This window comes from Pongo pygmaeus, chromosome 14, assembly GCF_028885625.2.
Source record: "Pongo pygmaeus isolate AG05252 chromosome 14, NHGRI_mPonPyg2-v2.0_pri, whole genome shotgun sequence".
NCBI classification, from domain to species: Eukaryota; Metazoa; Chordata; class Mammalia; order Primates; family Hominidae; genus Pongo; species Pongo pygmaeus.
This window is the reverse complement of record NC_072387.2, coordinates 48,206,526-48,229,346: the sequence shown is the minus strand read 5'-3', so window position 1 is coordinate 48,229,346 and position 22,821 is coordinate 48,206,526. Positions and strand designations below refer to the sequence as shown.

The 22,821-nt window shown below is 34.4% G+C and overlaps 1 protein-coding gene across 4 annotated transcripts in view; it reads right to left on the bottom strand.

Annotated features, from left to right (window-relative positions):
- Positions 1 to 22,152, bottom strand: part of COG6 (component of oligomeric golgi complex 6) — a 141,435-nt gene extending 119,283 nt beyond the window's left edge. The window contains exons 1-4 of one of the 4 annotated variants that reach the window (XM_054446212.2): positions 21,906 to 22,152; positions 18,255 to 18,398; positions 16,880 to 16,951; positions 12,587 to 12,645 (exon numbers count right to left, since the gene is read on the bottom strand). In XM_054446212.2, coding sequence (XP_054302187.2) covers positions 12,587 to 12,645; positions 16,880 to 16,951; positions 18,255 to 18,398; positions 21,906 to 22,151 — 521 coding nt within the window. In that variant the 5' untranslated portion in view covers position 22,152. The remainder of the gene's footprint in view (positions 1 to 12,586; positions 12,646 to 16,879; positions 16,952 to 18,254; positions 18,399 to 21,905) is intronic. The other 3 variants (XM_054446208.2, XM_054446209.2, XM_063650780.1) reach the window with 3 other exon arrangements.
- Between the last annotated feature and the right edge of the window lie 669 nt (positions 22,153 to 22,821).

The window sequence follows — 22,821 nt, the reverse complement described above, 5'->3', positions numbered from 1 at the left end:
TTTTTTCTGGTAGTTATATAACTTGGGGTTGTATAGTTTGCTCTTTAATCTATTTAGAGTTTATTTTTATATATGGTGAGAGATAAGGGTCTAGTTTCATTCTTCTGTATGTAGCTACCTAGTTTTTCCAATACCACTTACTGAAGACACTGTCTTTTCTCCAATGTGTGTTCTTGGTGCCTTTGTTGAAAATCAGTTGGCTGAAAATGCATGAATTTATTTCTGGGTTCTCTAGTCTGTTCCATTGGTCTATGTGTTTCTACACCAGAACCATGCTGTTCTGTAGTATATTTTGAAGTCAGGTAGTATATAATGCCTCCAGCTTTCTTCTTTTTGCTTTGCTATCCAGGTTCTTTTGCATTTCCATATGAATTTAAAGATTTTTTTTCTATTTCTGTGAAGAATGTCACTAATATTTTAATAGGGATTACATAGAATCTGTAGATTCCTTTGGGTACTATGGACATTTTAACAACATTAATTCTTCTAATCTATGAACACAGGATTATCTGCTCATTTATCTGTGTCCTTTTCAATTTCTTTCATCACTCTTATAATTTTCATGGTAGAGATCTTTCACCCCCTAAATTTATTCCCAGGTATTTTATCATTTTTGTAGTTATTATAAATGGAATTGCTTTCTTCATTTCTTTTTCAGATAATTTGCTGTTGGTGTATGAAAACACTGACTTTTGTATGTCGATATTGTTTCCTGCAACTTAACTAAATTCATTTAATATTTATACACTTGTACAAATTTTCGGTGGAGTCTTTAGGATTTTAAATATATGAAACAACCTACAGAATGGGAAGTACTTGCAAACTATGCATCTGGCAAGAAGCTAATATCCAGAATATATAAGAAACTCAACTCAATAACAACAACAACAAAAATCTGATTTAAAAATGGGCAAAAGACCTAAATAAACATTTCTCAAGACATACAATTGACAATGGTTATATGAAAAAAAATCTCAACATCACTAATCACCAGGGAAATGCAAGTCAAAACCACAATATCACCTCTCCCCAATTAGAATGGCTATTACCAGAAAGACAAAAAACAACAAATGCTGGCAAAAATGCAGAGAAAAAATAAATCTTATACACTGTTGGTGGGAATATAAATTAGTACGGTCATTATGGAAAACAGTGTGGGGGTTCCTCAAAAAACTAAAACCTATCATATGATCCAGCAATATGATTATTGGGTACATATGCAAGGGAATAATATCAGTATGTCGAAGAAACATCTCCACTCCCATGTTTATAGCAGTGCTATTCACAATAGCCAAGATATGAAATCAACCTAAATGCCCATGTACAGAAAAATGGATAAAGAATGTGTGGGTGTGTGTGTATACACATACAATTGAATACTATTCTTCCATAAAACAGAATGAAATCCTGTCTGTCATCTGTGGCAACATGGATGAATCTGGAGGACATCACGTTAAGTGAAGTAAGCCAGGTACAGAAAGACAAACATCACTCGATCTTACTCATATCATATGTGGAACCTAAAAAGGTTGACTTCATAGAAGTAGAGAGTACAATCATAGTTATCAGAGGTTGGGGAAGATAGTGAGGAGAAGGGGACAGGAAGAGATTGGTCAACGAGTACAAAGTTACAGTTAGGAAGAGTAAGTTCTACTGTTCTATTACAAACTAGGGTGACTACAGCAAATAACAATGCAGTGGTATTTCAAGATAGTGAATAGTTTGAATATTGTCACCACAAAGAAATGATAAATGTTTAAAGTGATAGATATGGTAATTACCTTGAAAGATTACATTGTACCCCATAAATATATATAATCATTATATGTCAATTATAAATTAAAAATGAATTTTTAAAAGCTTAAAGAGTTACCTTAACAGGTTTTGTTTTACACTTTTAAAAGTTCCAGTCATTATCATTAAGAATTTAAAGTAATTATAAAATTTCATCAAATTCCTTGAGACTATGCAAATTAGCCATGTGAAATAAAATGTTTTTGGGAGCTTTTTTGGATCTATCTTTAGAATCAATTTATTAGGCAAAAAGGAAAATTTGTCTCTTTAGTTTATAGTTTCATTTTGTTGTAACCAAAACAAGTGTTACCCACCTTGATCACACCCCTTAATCATTACAATTCATTCCAAATAATGTGGATCTAAAAATCAATCATGAGATAAAGACTGAAACACAGGCTCTATATATAGCTACAAAAGAGATGGTGCAAAAATATTTTTATAATGGGCACGATACTAACACAAGAGTTTAATATATCAAGATGACAACTTTAAAAGTAGTGACAATAAATTCTAATATATTTTTTATTATCATATTACTCTAGTTTTACCACATGTATTCTTTCCAGGTAAATTTTCACAACCATTCTGACAGGAAGTTATTGTTAGATGGTCCAGTGATTTGGTTTGGGAATATTCACTCATTCAAATAACATTATTGGAGACTTACAATGTATAAGGCCTACGCCAGAGACCAGTGTGACAAAAGGCACTTATGACACAGATGTTGTCCTTACTTTACAACAACATATGGAACTTTTAGAGGGCTTTTAATGTCTAAGTAAAAAGTATAGGAGATAAATATTAAAATAAAACATATAAATTATAACTTCCAGAGTATTTAAGATTATGTTTGTGCAATCACTGTATATTATATAAATAAGTTAAATAATAATATGTGAAATATATACTATGGAAAAATACGTAATAGATAAAACTGAGGTAGATCTATATGTACTAACATAAAATGATCCATAAGGCATTTTATAGGTATAAAAAGTTGCGAGAAAGTATGTATAGGAATCCCCACTTATTTTTAAGAAGTAATTACAATAGTCCCCCCTTATCCTCGGCGGATATAGTCCAAGGATGCCTGAAACTGCTGACGGTACCAAACTCAACAGGTACTGTTTTTCAATCTGATAACTGAGACAGCTACTAAGTGACGACTGAGTGGTGGTGTATATAGCATCACACACTAGAAAAAGGGATGATTCATGTCCCACCAAAGTGGAAGCCAACCGCTTGAGATTTCATCATGCTACTCAAAATGGTACATAATTTAAAGCTTACAAATTGCTTACTTCTGAAATTTTCCATTTATTACTTTCAGACTGCAGTTGACCATGAGTAATGGAAACCACACAAAGCAAAACCATAGACAAGGTTGGGAATTATTGTATATAAACACATGTACATCAACTTTCAGTATGTCCAGTTATATATTGCCTAAGTATTTAAAATAAACAGACTACTTAATTTTCATGATTCCTTCAAATCAGCCCAGAACATGATTTATGAATCTTGTGGTACTTTTATTTTTCTTGAAAACTTACCTCTGTCATATCTTAATTCTACCTCTAGGTTCACCTACACCAAATAATTTCAAAATAATTTTTTAAATGGACATAAGATATAAACCAAAACAAAAAAAGAAATATAAATGGCAAAACAAAATGAGAAACATGTCGATTCATCACTATTCGACGATATGTAAATTAAAATGGAGGTGATACCGGGGCCTGTTGTGGGGTAGGGGGAGGGGGGAGGGAGAGCATTTGGAGATATACCTAATGTAAATGACGAGTTAATGGGTGCAGCACATCAACATGGCACATGTATACATATGTAACGAACCTGCATGTTGTGCACATGTACCCTAGAACTTAAAGTATAATAAAAAAAAAAAGAAAAAGAAAAAGAAAAAATAAAATGGTGTGATATTTTTCATCCATATTGGCAAAGTTTTTAAAGATGATATCTAATGCTGATAAGGGTTTAATAAAATAGACAGGATGGAAGTAGAAATTGTTATAGCCTTTTTCGAGAAAAATTTAGGCATTATATTTCAGGACATTTCCAAAAATGATCCTCCTGAAATAAAAAATCATAGGAAAATGAACATAAAATATTAAGAGAAAAAGTAAAATATTAACAATACACACACATACTCACTCTGGAAGGAAATATACCAAAACATTAATTGTGGTTCTATCGGAGTGGTAGAGTTATATTTGATTTTAGTTTTCCTTAAATTATATACAATAGATTTATATTAACATTATGTCAAAAAAATTTAACAAAGAAAAGGCAGTTTTTTACACTTAAAAGATTCCTTTTACCTAATTCATATGATGGAAAGATAAGTGAAATAACCTGTTTGACAGGATCTTAAAGAATCTGGTTATCAATTACAATCCTTAAGAAAAAGTATTTCTACAATATTTTTCTTGGTTCTAAAATACAAAAAAAGAAACTTTTCACTTTAAGTTTTTATAAAGTATCAAACTGAAAGTTAAACATTTTTGAAAGACTGGTTAAAACTCAATAGAGATAAAATCCTGTAATGAGGTTGTTTTCTTGTCAGCATTTCCAGTATCACGCCATGATTTTAAAACCTGATAAATTTCTAAATTTTTATCTTAGTATTTTAAACAAATAGATAAAATAACTTCAATACAAAAATATATTGAAAAATAAAGCACATACAAATGACAAAAAGAGATAAAACTGAGCTACATCAAAATTTAAAATGTGCTATAAATGACATCACAAAAGTGAAGATAACCCACACAATGGGAGAAAATGGTTGCAAATAATGTATCTGATAACAAACATATATCCAGAACATATAAAGAACTTTTACAACCAATAAATAAAAACACAAATAACCTAAATAAAAAATGGGTAAAGGACGTAAACAGACATTTCTCCAAAGAAAATATGCAAATACCAATAAGCAATAAAAAGATGCTTGACATCATTAGTTATTAGGAAAATGCAAATCTAAACCACAATGAGTAGTACTTCACACCCAGTAGCATGGCTATCATCAAAATGACAGATTGAAAACAAAGATGTACAGAAATTTGAATCCTCATATGCTGCTTTTGGAAATGTAAAACTGTGCAGCCTCTTTGGAAAACAGTGTGGCAGTTCCTCAAACACTTAAAGAGTTATCATATATGATTCAGCAATTCTACCCCTAAATATATACCTAAGAGGAATAAAACATATGCCCACACAAAAACTTGTAAACAAATATTTACAGCCAGCATTATTCGCAATAGTCAAATAGTGGAAATAACCCAAATGTCTATCAACTAGTGAGCGGGTGAACAAAATGTGGTGTTGCTATACAATGGAATACTATTCAGCCATAAAAAAGGTTAAAGTAACATGGATGAATCTTTAAAGTATTTATGCTATGTGGAAAAAGCTAGTCAAAAAGGGCCACGTATTGTATGATCTTCTTTGCATGAAAGATTCAGAACAGGCAAATCTAGAGAGGCAGAAAGTAGATTAATGGTTCACTAAGGCCGGATGACTACTAATGGTCACGAGTTTTCTTTCTGGGATGGTGAAAATGTTGTAACTCAGATCATAATGATGATTGCACAACTCTGAATATACTAAAACCAATAAACTATATACTTTAATTTTATGATATGTGAATTATATCTCAACAAAGATGTTTTTACAATAAACAAAAAAGGTTCTACCTTTTGAATTACAATTACATGTATTATTATAACTGTACAAAATACAGCTTAAAAGGCATCTAATACATTCTTCTAGCTTGACACTTTCCACTTCTTAATAACATTTAGTTAAGTACATATGCACAATTGCTATTACTCTTATAAAGAGTCTCAAATATTAACAGGCAATGTCAGCAGTAACTATTTAAAATGTTAAAGTAACCATGTAGATATATTCAGTTGATAAGTTTTCAGTGTAGAAAGGAGTGGGTACAAACAGCATTAATACACTGCTTTTGCTATCCAGTTAAAATAGTCAAAGACCATAACGTCCAGCAACTGTTTAGAAATTATAGGACAGAAAATAAGTGCTAGAAGAATAATGTGTTGTGGGAGTACAAAGAAGGAACTAATTAATTTTTTTTTCTGGTGACTAAGTAAAGGTTCCTGGCTGAACATGGAAAATATATAATAAAACTGTAAAGTACAAAGGTGAAATAAATTTCCTATAAGCTGAAGTATTTTTTAAAGTAAGCAAGACTTTCTTTGAAACATATATATGTACATATATATATACATTCTCAAGGAACATGTACATACATGTGTGACACACACATACACACACGATAGCCTAAAATTCTTAAGTTTTGTAAAATATTTTGAAATATATGATGGGCATAAACAACAGGGAACCTTAAAGGACAAATGAGTCTTCAACGAATTAATTTTGGGAAATGGAATTCCAGGTAGAATGAATAAGAATGTAGAAAAAGTCTACCTGGTTGATGAATGTAGTTAAATCAGGAAATAAACAGCAATAGCCACTTTAAATGAAGCGTGCCCACAAAAAAAAAGGAAGAAAAAAAAAAAAGCTCTTTTGTATTGGTGGGGAAAAAATGTTAAGAAAAAAAGCTCTTTTTTATTTGTGGGGAAAATTTGATCAGACAAAATTTTCATTTAAAAAAATCCATACCATCTCCAAACCCAACTTTTAAAATACTTAAACCAAAGATTATTTCCAAATTTTTCCTCATACTATTTCCCTTAGAGCATGATCATCATAATCACAAGAAATGGATAAGCCATACTGTGCCTTACCCCCAAATTTTCATTTCCAGTCCAATATGTGTGACTGAAATAAAGTTGTTATAGCTTATCTGAGTCAGGCCCCTGCATGTCACTGGCAATATTTTCTTTTGGATAGTTGCTACTATGTACAAATGAGACAGGAAGAAAGAAGAAAGGAGATGTGATACTCCCTTGCTTTCCCCTAATCTTTTATTAGGTAATGAAAGAAAATGTGCCACATATGCTTCTGTAATATATTTTTACATGCAATATAAAACCATTTATGCAAGATAAAGTTTTATATTTTTATGCTACCAATTTCAAAACCTGAGTTAAAGTAGTTTACAATGCAATTAAAATAAATTAAAACTATTAAAAACTAAAATAGTAAGAAATAAAGAGAAAGGCTGAGAAAGTAAATAATACATCTGAGGAAAGCTATTGCAATTAAGCACAAAATAGCTCTAAGCTTCCTAGACGCCAGAGCAAAAATAGAAATAAGATGCATGACATAGATTTCTTTGTCCAATAAAAGGGGAGGAGTAGGGAGGGGCAACAGTCTTTAATGTATGTCACGCAGTGTGTTCAGCAACTTACGTGAATCATTTAGTTATCTCAAAAACCCCATGACATAGATATTTTTCCCTTCCTTCTTTCAGACATAGAAACTTAGGTGAAGGGAGGTTAAGAAATAACTGTACAAAATCAAAAATCTAATAATCTCTTAACCAAGGTTTCGATTAAAATTCAGGTTTTTGTCTTAAATCCCATATTCTTTCCATTTTAACATACTGAACTTAAAAAAATACACACACATAAACATTCTCCAGAGATTATTTTTCTGAGTCCAGAGAGAAATCTGGCTGGTGGGGCTTTACAAGAGATAATAAAAATATAATAGTGATTTCAGTAGTATTAAAAAAATACAAAGGTATGTTCATGTACATATAGTCTTTCCTGATTATCAGTGAAGCCCATCATCTGACTACCAATGAACTATTAAGGGGAAATGCTAACCTGCAGTCCTGTGAAGAAAATTCTACATTAAGCTTTATCTATTAGAGCATCTCAGCTGTCCTGATGACTGACTTCCTTCTCACTCAGTTGGAAAAATATTCCTATCATTTATACATTTGTCTGAATAAGAATATCATATTATTCAAATAATCCCACATTATTTCTATTTCTAAATCTAACTGCTTGTTTAACGAAGTTTCTTGTTAAAAAGATATTTTAAAATGAAAAAACAACTCCCTGCCAGCCCCCAGAGACCTGTTATCATAATTTCTGCCTTGCAATTTTCCTAAGATATATTCACACAAATGTTCACTTGGCAGATCATATCTACAGCTCTTGGGATACCAGAATGTCATGAATTTTCACTTCCCAAAAGCATATCAGGCCAAAACACTTCCATAGGCTTACTAAAATATTAAACATAAACCTTGCTTAAATAGTTTTGAGAATACATGAACAGAAGCACAATGTTCTAATATCGTCTCCTATATACATTATTTAGAGCCCCATATTATAAGCTCCAATACAATGCTTATTTTTCAGTTTTCACTTTATGTTCCTTTCCTAACATTATAGTTGCTTTCCATATTCATTTACTCAAAAATTATTTATTGAATCTGTAAAATACCAGGCACTGCAAATACAAAAAGGAGAATAAGAAATTGTCATTGTTCTCAAGGAGCTCACAGTTTAGGAGAAAAAGAGACAATCAAATCAACAATTAATTGCAAACAACTGTAATACATATTACACTAAAAATTAAAACAAAAAGATTTAACTGAGAACAGGAAAAGTTTAAATAGGCTTTACATACAGGATTACTGATCTGTTATCCTCTTAGTTTCAGTCACAATTTTCAATTCAAGTAATACTTGTTTTTGTGTTCAGCATTAACTTAGAGAAAAATTAACGTCAAGGTCTCTAACGGGAATGTGTTTTTCTAGGAAACTTCTTTCAAAAGAACTGTTATAATATGCAATCTAATTTTATGGTGAAGGCACAGGCTTAATTCTGATAAAGAAATTTAACACTGCCTTTCCTCACAGAGCTGGCTGCTTTGCAGAGTCAACCATCTCTCACATCAGCTTAGTCTGCAACTTTTCTCACCACTGTCCACCAACCAACAGGACACTATTTGTGGTGATGGAACTGTACTATATCGTGACTATGGTGGCGCATTCAGGAATCTACAAATGATAAAATGTATAAAAACAAATACACCAATGAGTAAAACTGCAAAATCTGAATAAGACAGGTAGATAGTACCAAGGTCATTATCCTAGTTGTGGTACCATACTATAGTTCTGTAAAATGTTACCTTTGGCAGAAACCAGGTAAAGGCTACCTTGGATCTCTGTATTGTTTCTTTTCTTTTCTTTTCTTTTTTTTTTTTTTTGAGACGGAGTCTCGCACTGTCGCCCAGGCTGGAGTGCAGTGGCACGATCTCGGCTCACTGCAACCTCTGCCTCCAGGGTTCATGCCATTCTCCTGCCTCAGCCTCCCGAGTAGCTGGGACTACAGGTGCCTGCCACCACGCCCGGCTAATTTTTTGTATTTTTAGTAGAGATGGGGTTTCACCACATTAGCCAGGATGGTCTTGATCTCCTGACCTCATGAACCACCCGCCTCGGCCTCCCAAAGTTCTGGGATTATAGGCGTGAGCCACCGCGCCTGGCCTTGTTTCTTACAACTGCATGTGAATCTATAATTATTTCAAAATATAAAGTTTAACATTTAAAAAGTTAAAATGTTTTTTCAAAGTTTACCAGTTAGGAGATGAGAGAATTAAGGTAGGGGAGAGGGACATTCCACAAAAAATTAAAAATATGAGTAATACTTTGTCTAAGGCCAGGTCTTTCAAATTATAGTCTCTGGACCACTGCATAAAAATACCTGGGATATTGTTAAAAGAGCCGAATCCTGAGCTCAAATCAAGATTTACTGAGCCATTAATCAAAAAAACAGTTGTTTACTTTTTTCAGTCAGATTCTCTGAGGATGGTGGCCAAAACTTGCCATTTTATCAAGCTCCTTGTGGTTCTTATGTTTACTGTGATAAGGTGTGGATACATGAATCGTAATGTAAAAGACCAGAAAGGAAAACTGAAATAAAAGATGGCTCCAATGACACCTAACAGCAGACTAAATATTTCCAGTGATTTAAAAAAAAAAAAGCTTTGAAGAACTAATTGTTCAAATTGTAAGGGATAGAAAATTCTTGCTTATCGTAAGTCAAAATTTGCCTAAATTTCTCCTTTAAAACTCAGTTCCAAACTCAGCAGCAATACATAATAAAATTTAGCCTTTTTTAAAACAGGAGAGATCATCAAATATTTGAAGACAGCCATCATGTCCCTCTTAGTCCTATACTTCTAAATAAACAATTCTGTTTTTTTCAACTCTACATCATTTTTGAGACCCTCTATCATCCTATTCACCTCTTGCCCAGCCCCACTTTTTCTTAAAAGCTTGATTCTGTTGATACCTTACACTTAACATTCCATACTTTGTGTCATTCACAATTTTCCAAGTAAGTTGTCTATATATACACTAAAGTCTGATTAAATGTTAAACACAAAAGGATTGGATTGAAGGTGCTCTGAAAAGTACTAGAAACTGACTTATAGGTCAACATCAAGTAATTAGCCACCAATGTGGGGGGTATGACCGTTTATCCAGCTATAAAATACAGAATGACAATATCAACAAGATAAAAGGGAATTTGAGGCCAGACTTCCTAAACTTAATTTCTACCCAGGCAATTTGCAATTCTATAAATCTGAGGACAACATCAACTTGCTCTCATTTTGGCTTGCAAAAATCACAAAACGGGTAAAAGTGGATTTTAGTGAAAGAGAAGGTAGTTCGTAAACAAAAAGGGGATTAAATGCATGAAATTATGATTAAGCTTTTATAAAGCTTTGATACTTAGTTTTTTTTAAGATTTTTCTCTGGCATGAGGAATAAAATCAAGAGACTATTTTATTTGGTATTCTACCTTTCAACTAGTCTTAAAATTGTGCAATATTTTTATATTTTCCTGCTGTCAAACTCTTTTTTTCAAACAAAATCTTACATGGAATCCTAATATATTAAACAAGTAAAAGTGAAATTGCTCTCACTAAAATTAGGGTGAGAGAATCTGACTTCCAAAATTCCATTATCCTTCTACATCTTGCACAGAAACCCTGAGGTTCAATGAACTGCGGTTTGAAAGCCACACGTCTAAGATAAGGTACATGTTCAATATCCAATAACGTACTTCCTATATGTGTAAAGAAAATGTTTTCTTTGTTTTGAGCTATTAAAGATAGTATTTTTTAGATGATATTGGTACATATATTTTATTTTGCTAATTTTGTCACACTTTCTCCATGTTTTTATAAGACAGAAAAGTAAGTTACATTGGTTACCATTTTAACTGCAATGGATCATTCCAGTTGATCTCTGAGTCCTTTGTAGCCCTAAGACCCATGATATACTTTTACACAAGTAACTTTACACCTCTGCACTCTTTATAATTTCCCATTCATCAGTCTTAGTCTGAAGAGAATTGTGTTAAGAAGGATTAAGGGCTCAAGATAAAAGAATGTCAAGATCAGTGGATGTAAAACTAAGGGGTTGGGGGTCATTTGTACTTGCCATTTTTGGTCTAGGGCAGTGTTTTTCAAACTCTTGACTATGACCCATAATATTAAACCACTTAAAACCATTACAGAAACTGAAAGAAAGGCTTCACAAAATAATATTCACTCAAACTATTTTTACTTATTTATTTTTTAGAGACAGGGTCTCCTTCTGTCACCCAGGCACTATCATAGCTCACTGCAACCTTGAATTCCTGGGCTCAAATGATCTTCCCACCTCAACCTCCAGAATAGCTGGGACTTCAGGTGTGTACCACCATGCCCAGCTACCCAAACTATTTTTTATTTTATTTTATTCTATTTTTTAAGGCTAGCTATGATCGACTTAAATAGTAGTAATGATTGATAAATCATAATTTACAACTCATTGATCTTGACCTGAACTATAAAAAAATAGTAGTTGGATCAGGAGTCACAGACTTTTTCTGTAAAAATCTTGATAGTACATATTTTAGGCTTTGTAGGCCACATATGGTCTCTGTTGTAACCACACGACTCTACTGCAGTAGGGTAAAAGCAGCCATAGACAGTATGTAAACACAACAATAGCTGTGTTCCAATAAAGCTGCATTTACAAAAGCAGGTGGTGAGCTGGATTTGGCCTGTGGCCATAGTTTGATGACCTGTGGTCTATACTATAGTATACTGACCTACCCCAAAATCAGCAGTTAAAGCGGTAATATCTCCATATTACTGATGAAATACCTAGAATACTAAAAGGTTTAAGTGATGTACCCAACTACTGAGCAGGAGACAAGTATACTGCATCATAATATAATGCTTCTCCCCCTCTATACTACTCCACACGAGAGATGCATTGTTAATGAGTTTTAGCATAATTGCTATGAGTTTTAGCAATACTGAACACAACACATTACACAAATCCATATTGTACTCACCTTTATTCACTCACTCACTCATTCAATCAACCAATAGTATACCTATTGTATAAACTACAAGGAGAATTTATACAATTAACTCTTAATTATACCAGAGAGGATATATCATAGCTTAAAAATAAAAGACAATGATTGTGAAAAAAAAATTAATAAAACTATTAAAAATCTGAAAGCATTTACATTTTAAAAAGCAATCATTTCTGAACTCCACAGCAAACAATAACGATACATCATCACCTCTCTTCCAAAGAAGGAATAATCTCTCAACCTCAATATCAAGTTTAATGCTCCTAAACTCCTGTCTTTATGCTTAAGTTACAATTGGGTAATATAATAGTTTAGGACCTTATGAACCATGTTTTTTATTATTCTGCTTTAATTTTGATTTGGAGTTATATATAATTTTCTTTGACTCCAATCTCCAAATTATTGAAAAGGTGGTTGTATGAACAAAAACTTACCTTTCAGATTGAAGCTTAGTGGTTTTTACTATTAAATCTTGAGTCTGTTCCTTTGCTGCCTAAAATTATAAACATATCTAATATAAGTAAATTCCAATTTTATTATATTTCAGAAAACAAATACTACTGCTTACTAAAATTTAGACAAAACAAATGAGATCACTCTATGGAACTCAAAAGCACAATAAAATGAAATACGTAGATGTTTCAAGGCTCATCCACTGCAGGAACACACTCAATTCTTAATATACACATAATGCTAAGGCTTACAAGAAAGAAAAAGGTATCCAGATACTGACTAAGAACTTAATAGTTCATGATGCTTTTCAGTGCAACAGAAGCACTGGAAGAACAAGTTAAGAATGAAGAACACGACTTCAGGTATGGACACGTTGAACTGAGATACCATGCGACCTTTACATGGGGTTGTTAACTAAGTCACTGAAATGCTAGTGTGGAGCTCAATAGAAATGTGTAAGATGGAGGTAAAAGTTTGAAAGTTGTAATATACAAACTACCTGCCATATAAGTTTTTGGTGAGGATCAGAGCTAGCCCCATCTAAAGGACACAAGGCTGTTCCTAACCAACTTTCATTCTAAGCAATTCTCCCTTCCCTAAGCCAGAGTTGAAAGGATCAAGAGTGAAAAGTCAATTAAAAAAGCATTTTATCCAAGATTAGAAAACATTCATGAAGTGGCTTTAAACAAAAGACAATGAGATTCTCTCTCAAATATCTGAACTAGGGAATATTTACAAAAATAAGGCAATAAACAATAAGAAGAGAAGCAAGTAGTCATGAGCCACGTAGAGAAATAGGGTCTGTGCCTTGAAGAAATATTAAATGAGCCAGAAAGATGCATAAATTAAGTCATTAGTAGAGAATAACACATAAAATAGAAGGTGAGTCAGTCTGTTAAAGAGAAAATACCAGAGCAAACACCTGAAGACACTGGGTCATTTTCATGTTGGAATACCACAATAAAGAGTTAAGCTTCTGCTGCTTTCTTTCTTTCTAGAGCTTTCTTTCTAGGTTTCTTTCTAGAGCTGCCTTAGACCTAGACACCTCCAGTTCTGGGTTCTTAGAGGCCTAATCCTCTACAAACTCAAGACTGTGAGGGAAATTCTCTGTCTTACTGCTTTCTAGGTATCCTGTCAATAACAGAGCCTGATTGCCACCTCAAATGAAGCTATTTTGAGTTTATGTTCCCAAGAAATAGATTTTTTAAGAAAACGATTTGAACCTAGATAATTCTGCATATCCCTTTTTTTTTTTTTTTTTTTTTTTTTTTTAAAGAGACAGGGTCTCACTCTGTCACCCAGCCTGGAGTATGGTGGTGCAATCTTGAGTCACTGCAGCCTTGATCTCCTGGGCCCAAGCAATCCTCCCACCTAAGCCTCTAGAATAGCTGGGACTATAGGCATATGCCACCACGCCTGGCTAACTTATTAAAGGTTTTTGGTAGAGATGGGGTCTTACTATGTTGCCCAGGCTGGTCACAAAGGATCCTTCTGTCTCAGCCTTCCAAAATGCTGAGATTACAGGTGTGAGCCACCACGCCCAGCCATTTCACTGACTTTTAAGGAATGGAGCTCAACATGATAGCTCCCAAGGTACTCTTTTGGAATTATTAGACTGCCAATAAGTTCTTCAAATGCTCATACTTCTTAAACACTAAAGTTCCATTTCCACCCTTGTACAGTCTTGCCTTATGCAATTTTTAAAATATAGTATCCCCTCAAGTCAAAGATATATTTACATTTTAATATTTCTGAAAAAAAGAATGCTTCACAAAATCAAAATCAAAAAACATTTACTAGCTTTTTAATCTAGTCATTACTGAGGGTGCACCTTACAATCAACACCGTTTATTAATCAATGAAATATGATACTTTAGCACAATGTTATATAATAAGAATTTGCAAATATTTTTTGCATATTTCCTGATTTTTTCATTTATAAACTATGGCAAGAATTCCAAAGTAATATTTAATAATATTAATGAAGATTAACCTCAATCTCCATTTATCTTAAATGTTAAAGATGACTATTTTTGAATTAATAATAAACATATGCATCTAAATGTAATTTATCCAAGAAAAACCACAAAGGTGGTTTAACATTATATGTTAACATTAACATATATAAAACAACTGATTACATTTTTAAATGTTTTCTAATAATTTCTAAAAGGTGACATAGTCAAAGCATTTCAGAAAATATTAAATAATTAAATGAATCATTGTAACAACATTCTATAAGAAAAAGGGAGAGTGAGGATACTCTAAGAAATACTTTTCTTTATGAATAACTTAAAAATATTAAAGTTGATATTATGAATGTATACTATTAGAATTCCAATAGTGCTATATCCAAATAAATTAGCTTTAAGCAATATTTTAAGGAATAAACAAAACTTTCAAAATCATGGACCTCCTACTATTAGAAATGATATGTGGATCAAAAACAAATGTAAACAATAGGCAGTATCAAATATTTTTAAATATTCAATCAAAAAGCTATGAGGGAATCTTTTATATGTGATAAAAATGTTCTGTATCTTGATTATAGTTGTTGTTTCATAGGCATATAAAACTGTCAAGCCTATCAGTTTGAACACTTTGAATGGATGCAGTTTATTACCATTCATAAATTATTCCTCAATAAAGTTGATCTGAATAAAGAAAGAAAATAGGCCCATGCCACTGTAGAAGAAAAAATAGGATGTGAGGTGGGTGCGAAAAAAATATAAAGGACTGGCCGGGCACAGTGGCTCATGTCTGTAATCCCAGCACTTCGGAAGGCCGAGGTAGGCGGATCACTTGAGGTCAGGAGTTCGAGACCACCCTGGACAACATGGCGAAAACCTGTCTCTACTAAAAACACAAAAATTAGCCAGGCATGGTGTCAGGCGCCTGTAATCCCAGCTACTTGGGAGGATGAGGCAGAATTGCTTGAACTCAGAAGGTGGAAGCTGCTGTGAGCCGAGATCATGCCACTGAGGATAGAGCGAGACTTGTCTCAAAAAAAAAAATACAGAAGACAAAACAAAGAGACACTTTGGTTGTAATTTAAAATATTTATAAATTGTTTGAAAAATAGCACAAATAAAAATACTATGATCTTTTTATATTTAAAACTCTATATGATGAAAAGTATAAAAACATAATTAAGGATACAAATTAAAAAATAAGAGATACTACCACTAAAAATCAGAAACTGAGTAGTCTAATATAACAAAGCATAATGTTATTTAAAAAACACAAAAGTACAATATAGAAAACCTTATAAAGCATGATTTGAGAAAAGGCATTATGTCATGGAAGCTAAAAGAGAAGAAAAGAAAATAAAGTTAAAGAAAAAGAAGGGTGAAACAAAATCAACCACTGAGGAATAAAGTAAATATATGCCAAAAATGTGAAATGGCCATTAATAATTAGTTTATATTATATAATTATTTAAATAGTCAAATTAACAAATATCTAAATATTGGACTAAGAGACAATAAACATGCCAATAATATCTGATAGATTAGTAAGAATATCAAAATTTAGACAAGACCAGAAAAGATAAAATTTCAGAGAAACAAGAAATTAACTAGTTCTGCAAACTGACGATGCAAGTAGCCTGTGATTAATCTGTAGAATATGCATTAATGATTCTTCCTAGAATCACTGTTGATGTCAATCGTTCCAAGAGACACTTAGAGATATAAGCTCACTGTTAAAATGTGAAGGTGGTAGACATAATCATGATTGGCCCTTAGGAGGAAACTATTCTATGTACTATTCCAAAATTAGATGAATGAGGGTAATTAAGTCAAATGCTGATCCTGCTGCCAAATTATAAGTTTAGGATTGCTTTCATTAAAAGACCTAAAAGTATACATATTTTCCCAGAATTTTTTTAAGGTTATGCATAAATCAGAATTAAGCTGGGTCTTTATCAGGCACAGCTTTAGTGTGAAATTATTCCTAAGGCTTCTTACTAAAAAAAATCATTACTCCTAGATTTCTAGAATATTATGGAATTGAAAGGTTTATCAAAATTCTACGTAGTTAGCTCTGTACTGGCTAGACCAAAATATAAATGCTCTAAAGTTAATTGAACAATATTAATAAATCATTATCCAAAGAAACACAAAGATAGCTACAATTTTTAAAAATAAGGATTATATTTATACCCAAATTTCCTACAGGGCATTATGGATTAGATATCTACACATTTTGTCAACCTAATAATTTTTGAAAGTTTATAGCAGGAACTATGCCAAAATCTAGCCATTATATAATACCTGTAGGCGACTTGTCATATCTTGACAACAGTTGCTCATTGCTTGAACATCTTCGCTTATGCTTTCAAGTTCCTGAAAAGGAGAAAAGTAACATAAAACATCATATATACAGTAAGAAGAAGATTCTCTTCTCTTAGCTAAATCCTTATTTTAGTTACATAATTTTTTATTTTTTTGGTCAAGGCATGACAAGAGATCCTATATTTAAAATTGGAAATGATTAAAAAGAATAACATCTCGTGTTAGAAAAAATGTAAAGAAAATAGTCCATTCCTTTTAGAGAATATGACCGCAGGAAAATGGCAAACGCTTTATAAAACTGAATATCCCTTTATTGCTAGTGTTACTCAATTGCAGTTATTCTTATTGATGTTCAAATAGTCCTATGTTTGGCCAGTAGAAGAATCCTCTTCACATTAGCTCCAGAGTCCTTTTGACATGTATCCAATAGTCTCAGATAGCATCTTTGCTTTCTGATACTGGTAAGATTGTTCCTTTTAGTAGGAAATGATGTTTAAAAGAGCCAGGCATGGTGGCACACACCTGTAGTCCCAGTTACTTGGGAGACTGAGGTCAGAGAATTGCGTGAGCCCAGGAGTTCGATGCTGTAGTGTACTATGATCACACCTGGGAACAGCCACTACACTCCAGCCTAGGCAACATAGCAAGATTCCATCCCTAATGTAATTTTTTTTAAAAAATCCTTTCCAAATTATTAGTCTTCAGTCAATAAAAACCTACCAAGGTGTTAAAAACAACCTATTTTTATTGAACTCTCATTGAAACCATGTGCAACACTTCCATAACTCACATAGAAATATATTAATATTACAATGTATTAAAAGTTAATAAAATATTACATAATAAAGATATAATAACATAAATAAAATTTATTTTCACTCTATGGTGAGTAGACTACACTCTCAAGTATGATGAATCATTATTAATACACTGAAGTTACTGATCTTAATCTGAAATTTTCATATTTTGGGATATAGTAAAAGTAACTCAGTTCTAATTAATCTCCAGTAGAGAAGTTGTTATCCAAGAGAGGTTTATGCAATGAGGGGATATTTCTATTGGAAAGCCATTCAGGGAAATGTTAATTTTTTTGTTAAAAAAGCTAAAATTCCTAAAATAATCTTCTAGAACAATGTTAACTTTCTAAGAATTAATATTTGTGGAAGTCACAGATTCATAAATCACATTAATACAAATAAAGACCCAGATGCAGCAAGAGAAATTAGCTAAGCTTTCTATCTGGGCATAGTATACAAATAGCAAATATATCAACCTAATTCAAAAAAATACTTAGCACAGAGCCAGGCATAAGAGTAAGTTCTCAATATATGCTAAATGAAAAGAGTTTACATACCTCCTTCACTTCCTTGAAAATGCTTACAAATTCTTCATTGATGGCTAAACTTTTACGTTCAATATCTCCACGTAAATTTCTTCGAGTCCGCAGACTATTTTCAACAAAAAAGGTTGAAAGTGCCTTGAGAGCTTCTAACATCTCCTATATAATTGGTAACAGAAGACAGTTACTGGAACTAATTTTTAAATGGTTTCCTAATCTCAAGACAAAATGTAATGAAATCATTTTCAAATGATTTGTTTTCATTAAACAATCCAAAAAATATTGAATGACCTTCAAATTACTGAAGCATGCTTATTTCCAGAACACAATAAGGGTATATACTTACTTGTGTATAGTGTTATATATATAAGATTATTCATTGCAGAATTGTTTGGAATTGCAAAGACTAGAAACAATATAAATGTCCATCTAAAAGGGATTGGTTAAATAAATTATGATATACCCATTTACAAAAAAAAAATCTTTACGCACTTACGTAGTATAAGCTTTGAGATATGTTAAGTGAAACATCAAGGCGTAGAAACAGTTATAATACCAACAGTTAAAAACTTAAAAGGAATATATACATGCATACTTACTTGTGTATACCTAGTTGACACATATATAATGTACACATTAACTATCTCTGGAACCATCTATTTAAGAATAAGTACTGGAATCCTCCAGGCTAGAAACTGAATAACTGGAAGTAGAACTTGGAGAAATTTAAAGGGGAAGGCCTCTCTGAGGTGACTTTGAACTGAGGCCTCAGTGGTAGGTAATAGCCAGTCATGGGGACAAAGCCTTCCACACACAGAGCAAACAATGAGTACAAAGACCCTAAAGCAGTAGAAGGAAGGCCACTATGACTGAAGTTATGAGAAATTATTACGATTTTAGGCAGGGGAGTAATGTAAGACGATTTATATTTATAAAACTTTATTCCAACTTTGTAAGGAAAATGAATGGTAGAGGGGTACAAGAAAGGAGGTAGGTCAGAGAAAAAACTAAAATAATCCAAGTATGGTTTGATAGTGGCTTAGACCAAGATGGCAGTAGTACAAACGAAAAAGAGATATTCCAAAACATGGTACGGTGGCTTACACCTGTAATCCCAGCAGTTTGGGAGGTCAAGTTGGGAGGAAAGTCTGATGCCAGTTCAAGACCAGCCTGGGTAACATAGTGAGACCCCTATCTCTACAAAAAAATCAAAAAATTAGCCAGGTATGGTGGCACGTGCCTGTAGACCCAGCTACCTGGGAGGCTGTGGCAGGAGGATCGCTTGAGCCAGCAAGATCAAGGCTACAGTAAGGCCGTGTTCTCTCCATTGGACTCCAGCCTGGGCGACAGAGTAAGACTTGGTCTCAAAAAAAAAAAAAAAAAAAAAAAAAGATATTCCAAAAATATTTTTCAAAGTAGAACCTACAGGATGTTTGTGGATTTGACAGGAGACGTAAAAAAAAAAAAAAAAAAAGTGACAAGAATCCAAAATTATTCATATGCTTCTTGCTTGACTGGGTAAATGGTGATGTTCTTTAGTGAGAGTGGAACCAGTTTAGAGGATAAATCAAGAGTTCCACCCATGTTAAGTTCTATGACGTCAATCAGTATCCAATTGGAGGTATAGTATAGACAACTAATTCTACAAATCTGGAGCTCAGTAGATGTCAGAAACAGAGTTATAAATTTGAGAGTAATCATGCTTTTTCTACTTAAAACCATGAAAGTACAAGATTTTTCTTACAGAGAGAATATGAATGGAAGAGAGAGCAGAGAACCAAGCCCAGGACATCCCCATAGTACCCTAAATTCTGCAGATATACATTTCTACACCTCCACTACTGTATATTCTAGTAGGCTTACCCTTTCATGTTTCTGTTTGTTATTTTGAAATATTGGCTGGATTGACAAAAATAGTAAAGCTATTTATATAAATTCAATTTAATATTTCAGAGGAAGCAAAAATATGTTTACAACTATAAATACTTACCGTACAGAAAAAAAAAAAAACCATAAAGTGAAGCAGTTTCTTTTGACTACAGCCTTGAAATGTCCTAAGGTCTGGTTCAAAGAAGTAATCAGTAATGTTGAATGAACGAAATCACAGACTCGGATGCAAATTACAGTTCCACCAGTTACTAGTTATATGACAACCTAGCTGCACTCTCTCCATGCTTTATTTCCCTCATGGTAAAAAGAAGTTCATTTGGGGGCGCAGTGGCTCACGCCTTGTAACCCCAGCACTTTGGGAGGCCGAGGCAGGCAGATCACCTGAGGTCAGGAGTTCAAGACCAGCCTGACCAACATGGAGAAACCCTGTCTCTACTAAAAATACAAAATTAGCCAGGCGTGGTGGCACATGCCTGTAATCCAAGCTACTCGGGAGGCTGAGGCAGGAGAATCGCTTGAACCCGGGAGGCAGAGGTTGCGGTGAGCCGTGACTGCGCCATTGCACTCTAGCCTGGGCAACAAGAGCAAAACTGTGTCTCAAAAAAAAAAAAAAAAAAGGCCATGTTATCTATATTAGAGCAAGTAGCAGTCTTAAATGATATAATATCAATATGAGACACATTAAACACTTCATAAATTTTATGATAAAATTAATATTTGTTAAGAAACAGTAAGTGCCAGGCTCTTTGCAAAGGACTTTACCTGGAGTCTCTCACTGAGTCCTCAAATAACAACCATGAGAAAGTTACTAGCAGTATTCCTAATTCCTAAACAGAAGCTGAGATTAGTGAAGGGACTTACTCAAATCATAATGCACACATTCAGTGGTTCTATCTAATAAGTGGTAGCCCACAGAGCCCTAATTTCTTATTCATTACATTGCAATGTTACTTTTTTACATATCGGAATCAAATTGTTATCGACAGCTTATTTTCAATTACCTACATATTCACCTATAAAACTCTCTAACTTTGACATATGTTCTTCTTTATGTTACACTGTCATGACCAATTTACCTAGCGACTCACAGAGACAGAAGAGATGGCTGGGTATGTGAGGAGCTGTAAAGTCCAACTTAAGTTTCAGGAGGTACTTGGGAGAGCATGCGGTCAGTTTATCTTCTAAAGAAATACAGCCTGAGCCCACAAATCATAGCGCTTGGCTCATAACAAAAACTAGGAGATATGAGCTCATTTCAGCCACGGGCAAAGGTAGTTCTTTCGCGCTGCAAATTATTGCAATTGTTGTCACTTGTCGGTGGAAACGCACCCTTACCCCTACCACTGCTCTCTCGGTCTCCCGACGCCCATTCGCGCTGCCTTATCTTGGAATCTGCTCTTCTGCATCTGTTTCCTATCCAGTCCTGTGCTCTCCTCTTCTCTCCCAGCTCACACAGCCAAACGCCTCCGGGGGTGTTTGGAGGACACTTCTCGAGGCGCCACAGTTCACCAATCCCATCCAGAGAGCCTTGAAGGCACCTTTTCAGGTGGAGAGAACACCCAGGAAACCCCTTCGCTTTTCCGGAGGTTGCTGGGGCTCCCCCTTCTCACCCCCCGACCCGGCGCCCGCAGAGCAGCGAAGCCTGCAGAGGGGGTCACTCGCGGTCCCTCTGCTGCCGGGACGAGGGAGACCGCAGTGGGTCCCTGACAGACGCCGCCCCTGGCCCGGCTCAGCCCCGCGGGAACCTGTGTCTCCGGCCCCGCCAGCCCCGGTTACCTTGTCGTTGTCCAGTCGCGTCTCCAGGATCTTATGCAGCTTGCGCGACAGCGGGTTGCTGGTCGTCGCCGAGGTCCCGCCTACCCCATTGTTGAGGCCGTTGGCAGCCCCGGTCGCAGACACTGCGACCACTTCCCCGCTGCCCTCGGCCATAGCGCTGCGCGTCCCGCCCCCTGCTGCCACCTCAGCCAGGCAGGGACGGCGGCGGCAGCGCCAGTATTGCGCATGTGCAGATCGACCGCGCATGCGTATCGGCCCCGGAAGTCTCCGCCGGGCAACCCTGCTTGGGCTTCCAGAAGCGTGAGGGGTGGAGAAGATGTGGGGGGCGGGACAAGACTCTCAGGAAGGAGGAGAAAATTTATAGGATTAGAGAGGACTTTGAAATTATGAATCTGCGACCTTCTGAGCTAATTAGATGACAATCAAATGTAATATGTAAAATACACCAAGACTTGTGCCTGGCATATACATTCAATATAAGTTAACTGAAAGTTTAAATTAAATTTGCCTTATCGGAATTTATTTTTTTGAAAATTATTTATTGAAGGCATAGTATGGGCCAGGTACTCTGGTAGGCATTGGAGAATCTACATTGTGTGTCTGAAACAGACAAAGCTGTTAACAGATGTTATTAGGTTGTGATGAGTGCTCAGGGCTTGAAGTAGCACAGTGAAAGAAAATGAAGGAAAAGGCCCACGTCACTCAGGAAGGTTTGGAGAGGAGTTGACGCTTACACTGAGATTTGAAGGAGAATCAGAATGTGAGGAGAAATCATTCCCAGGCAGAAGAAAGTGTGTAAGTGTACAGGCCTCAAAACAAGATGAACTTGGCCCTAACACAAATGGACCAGAGCCCATGTAGCTGTAAAGTAATGGATAAGAAAGTAACAAGTTGAGAAAACTTCCCAGGAAACTCT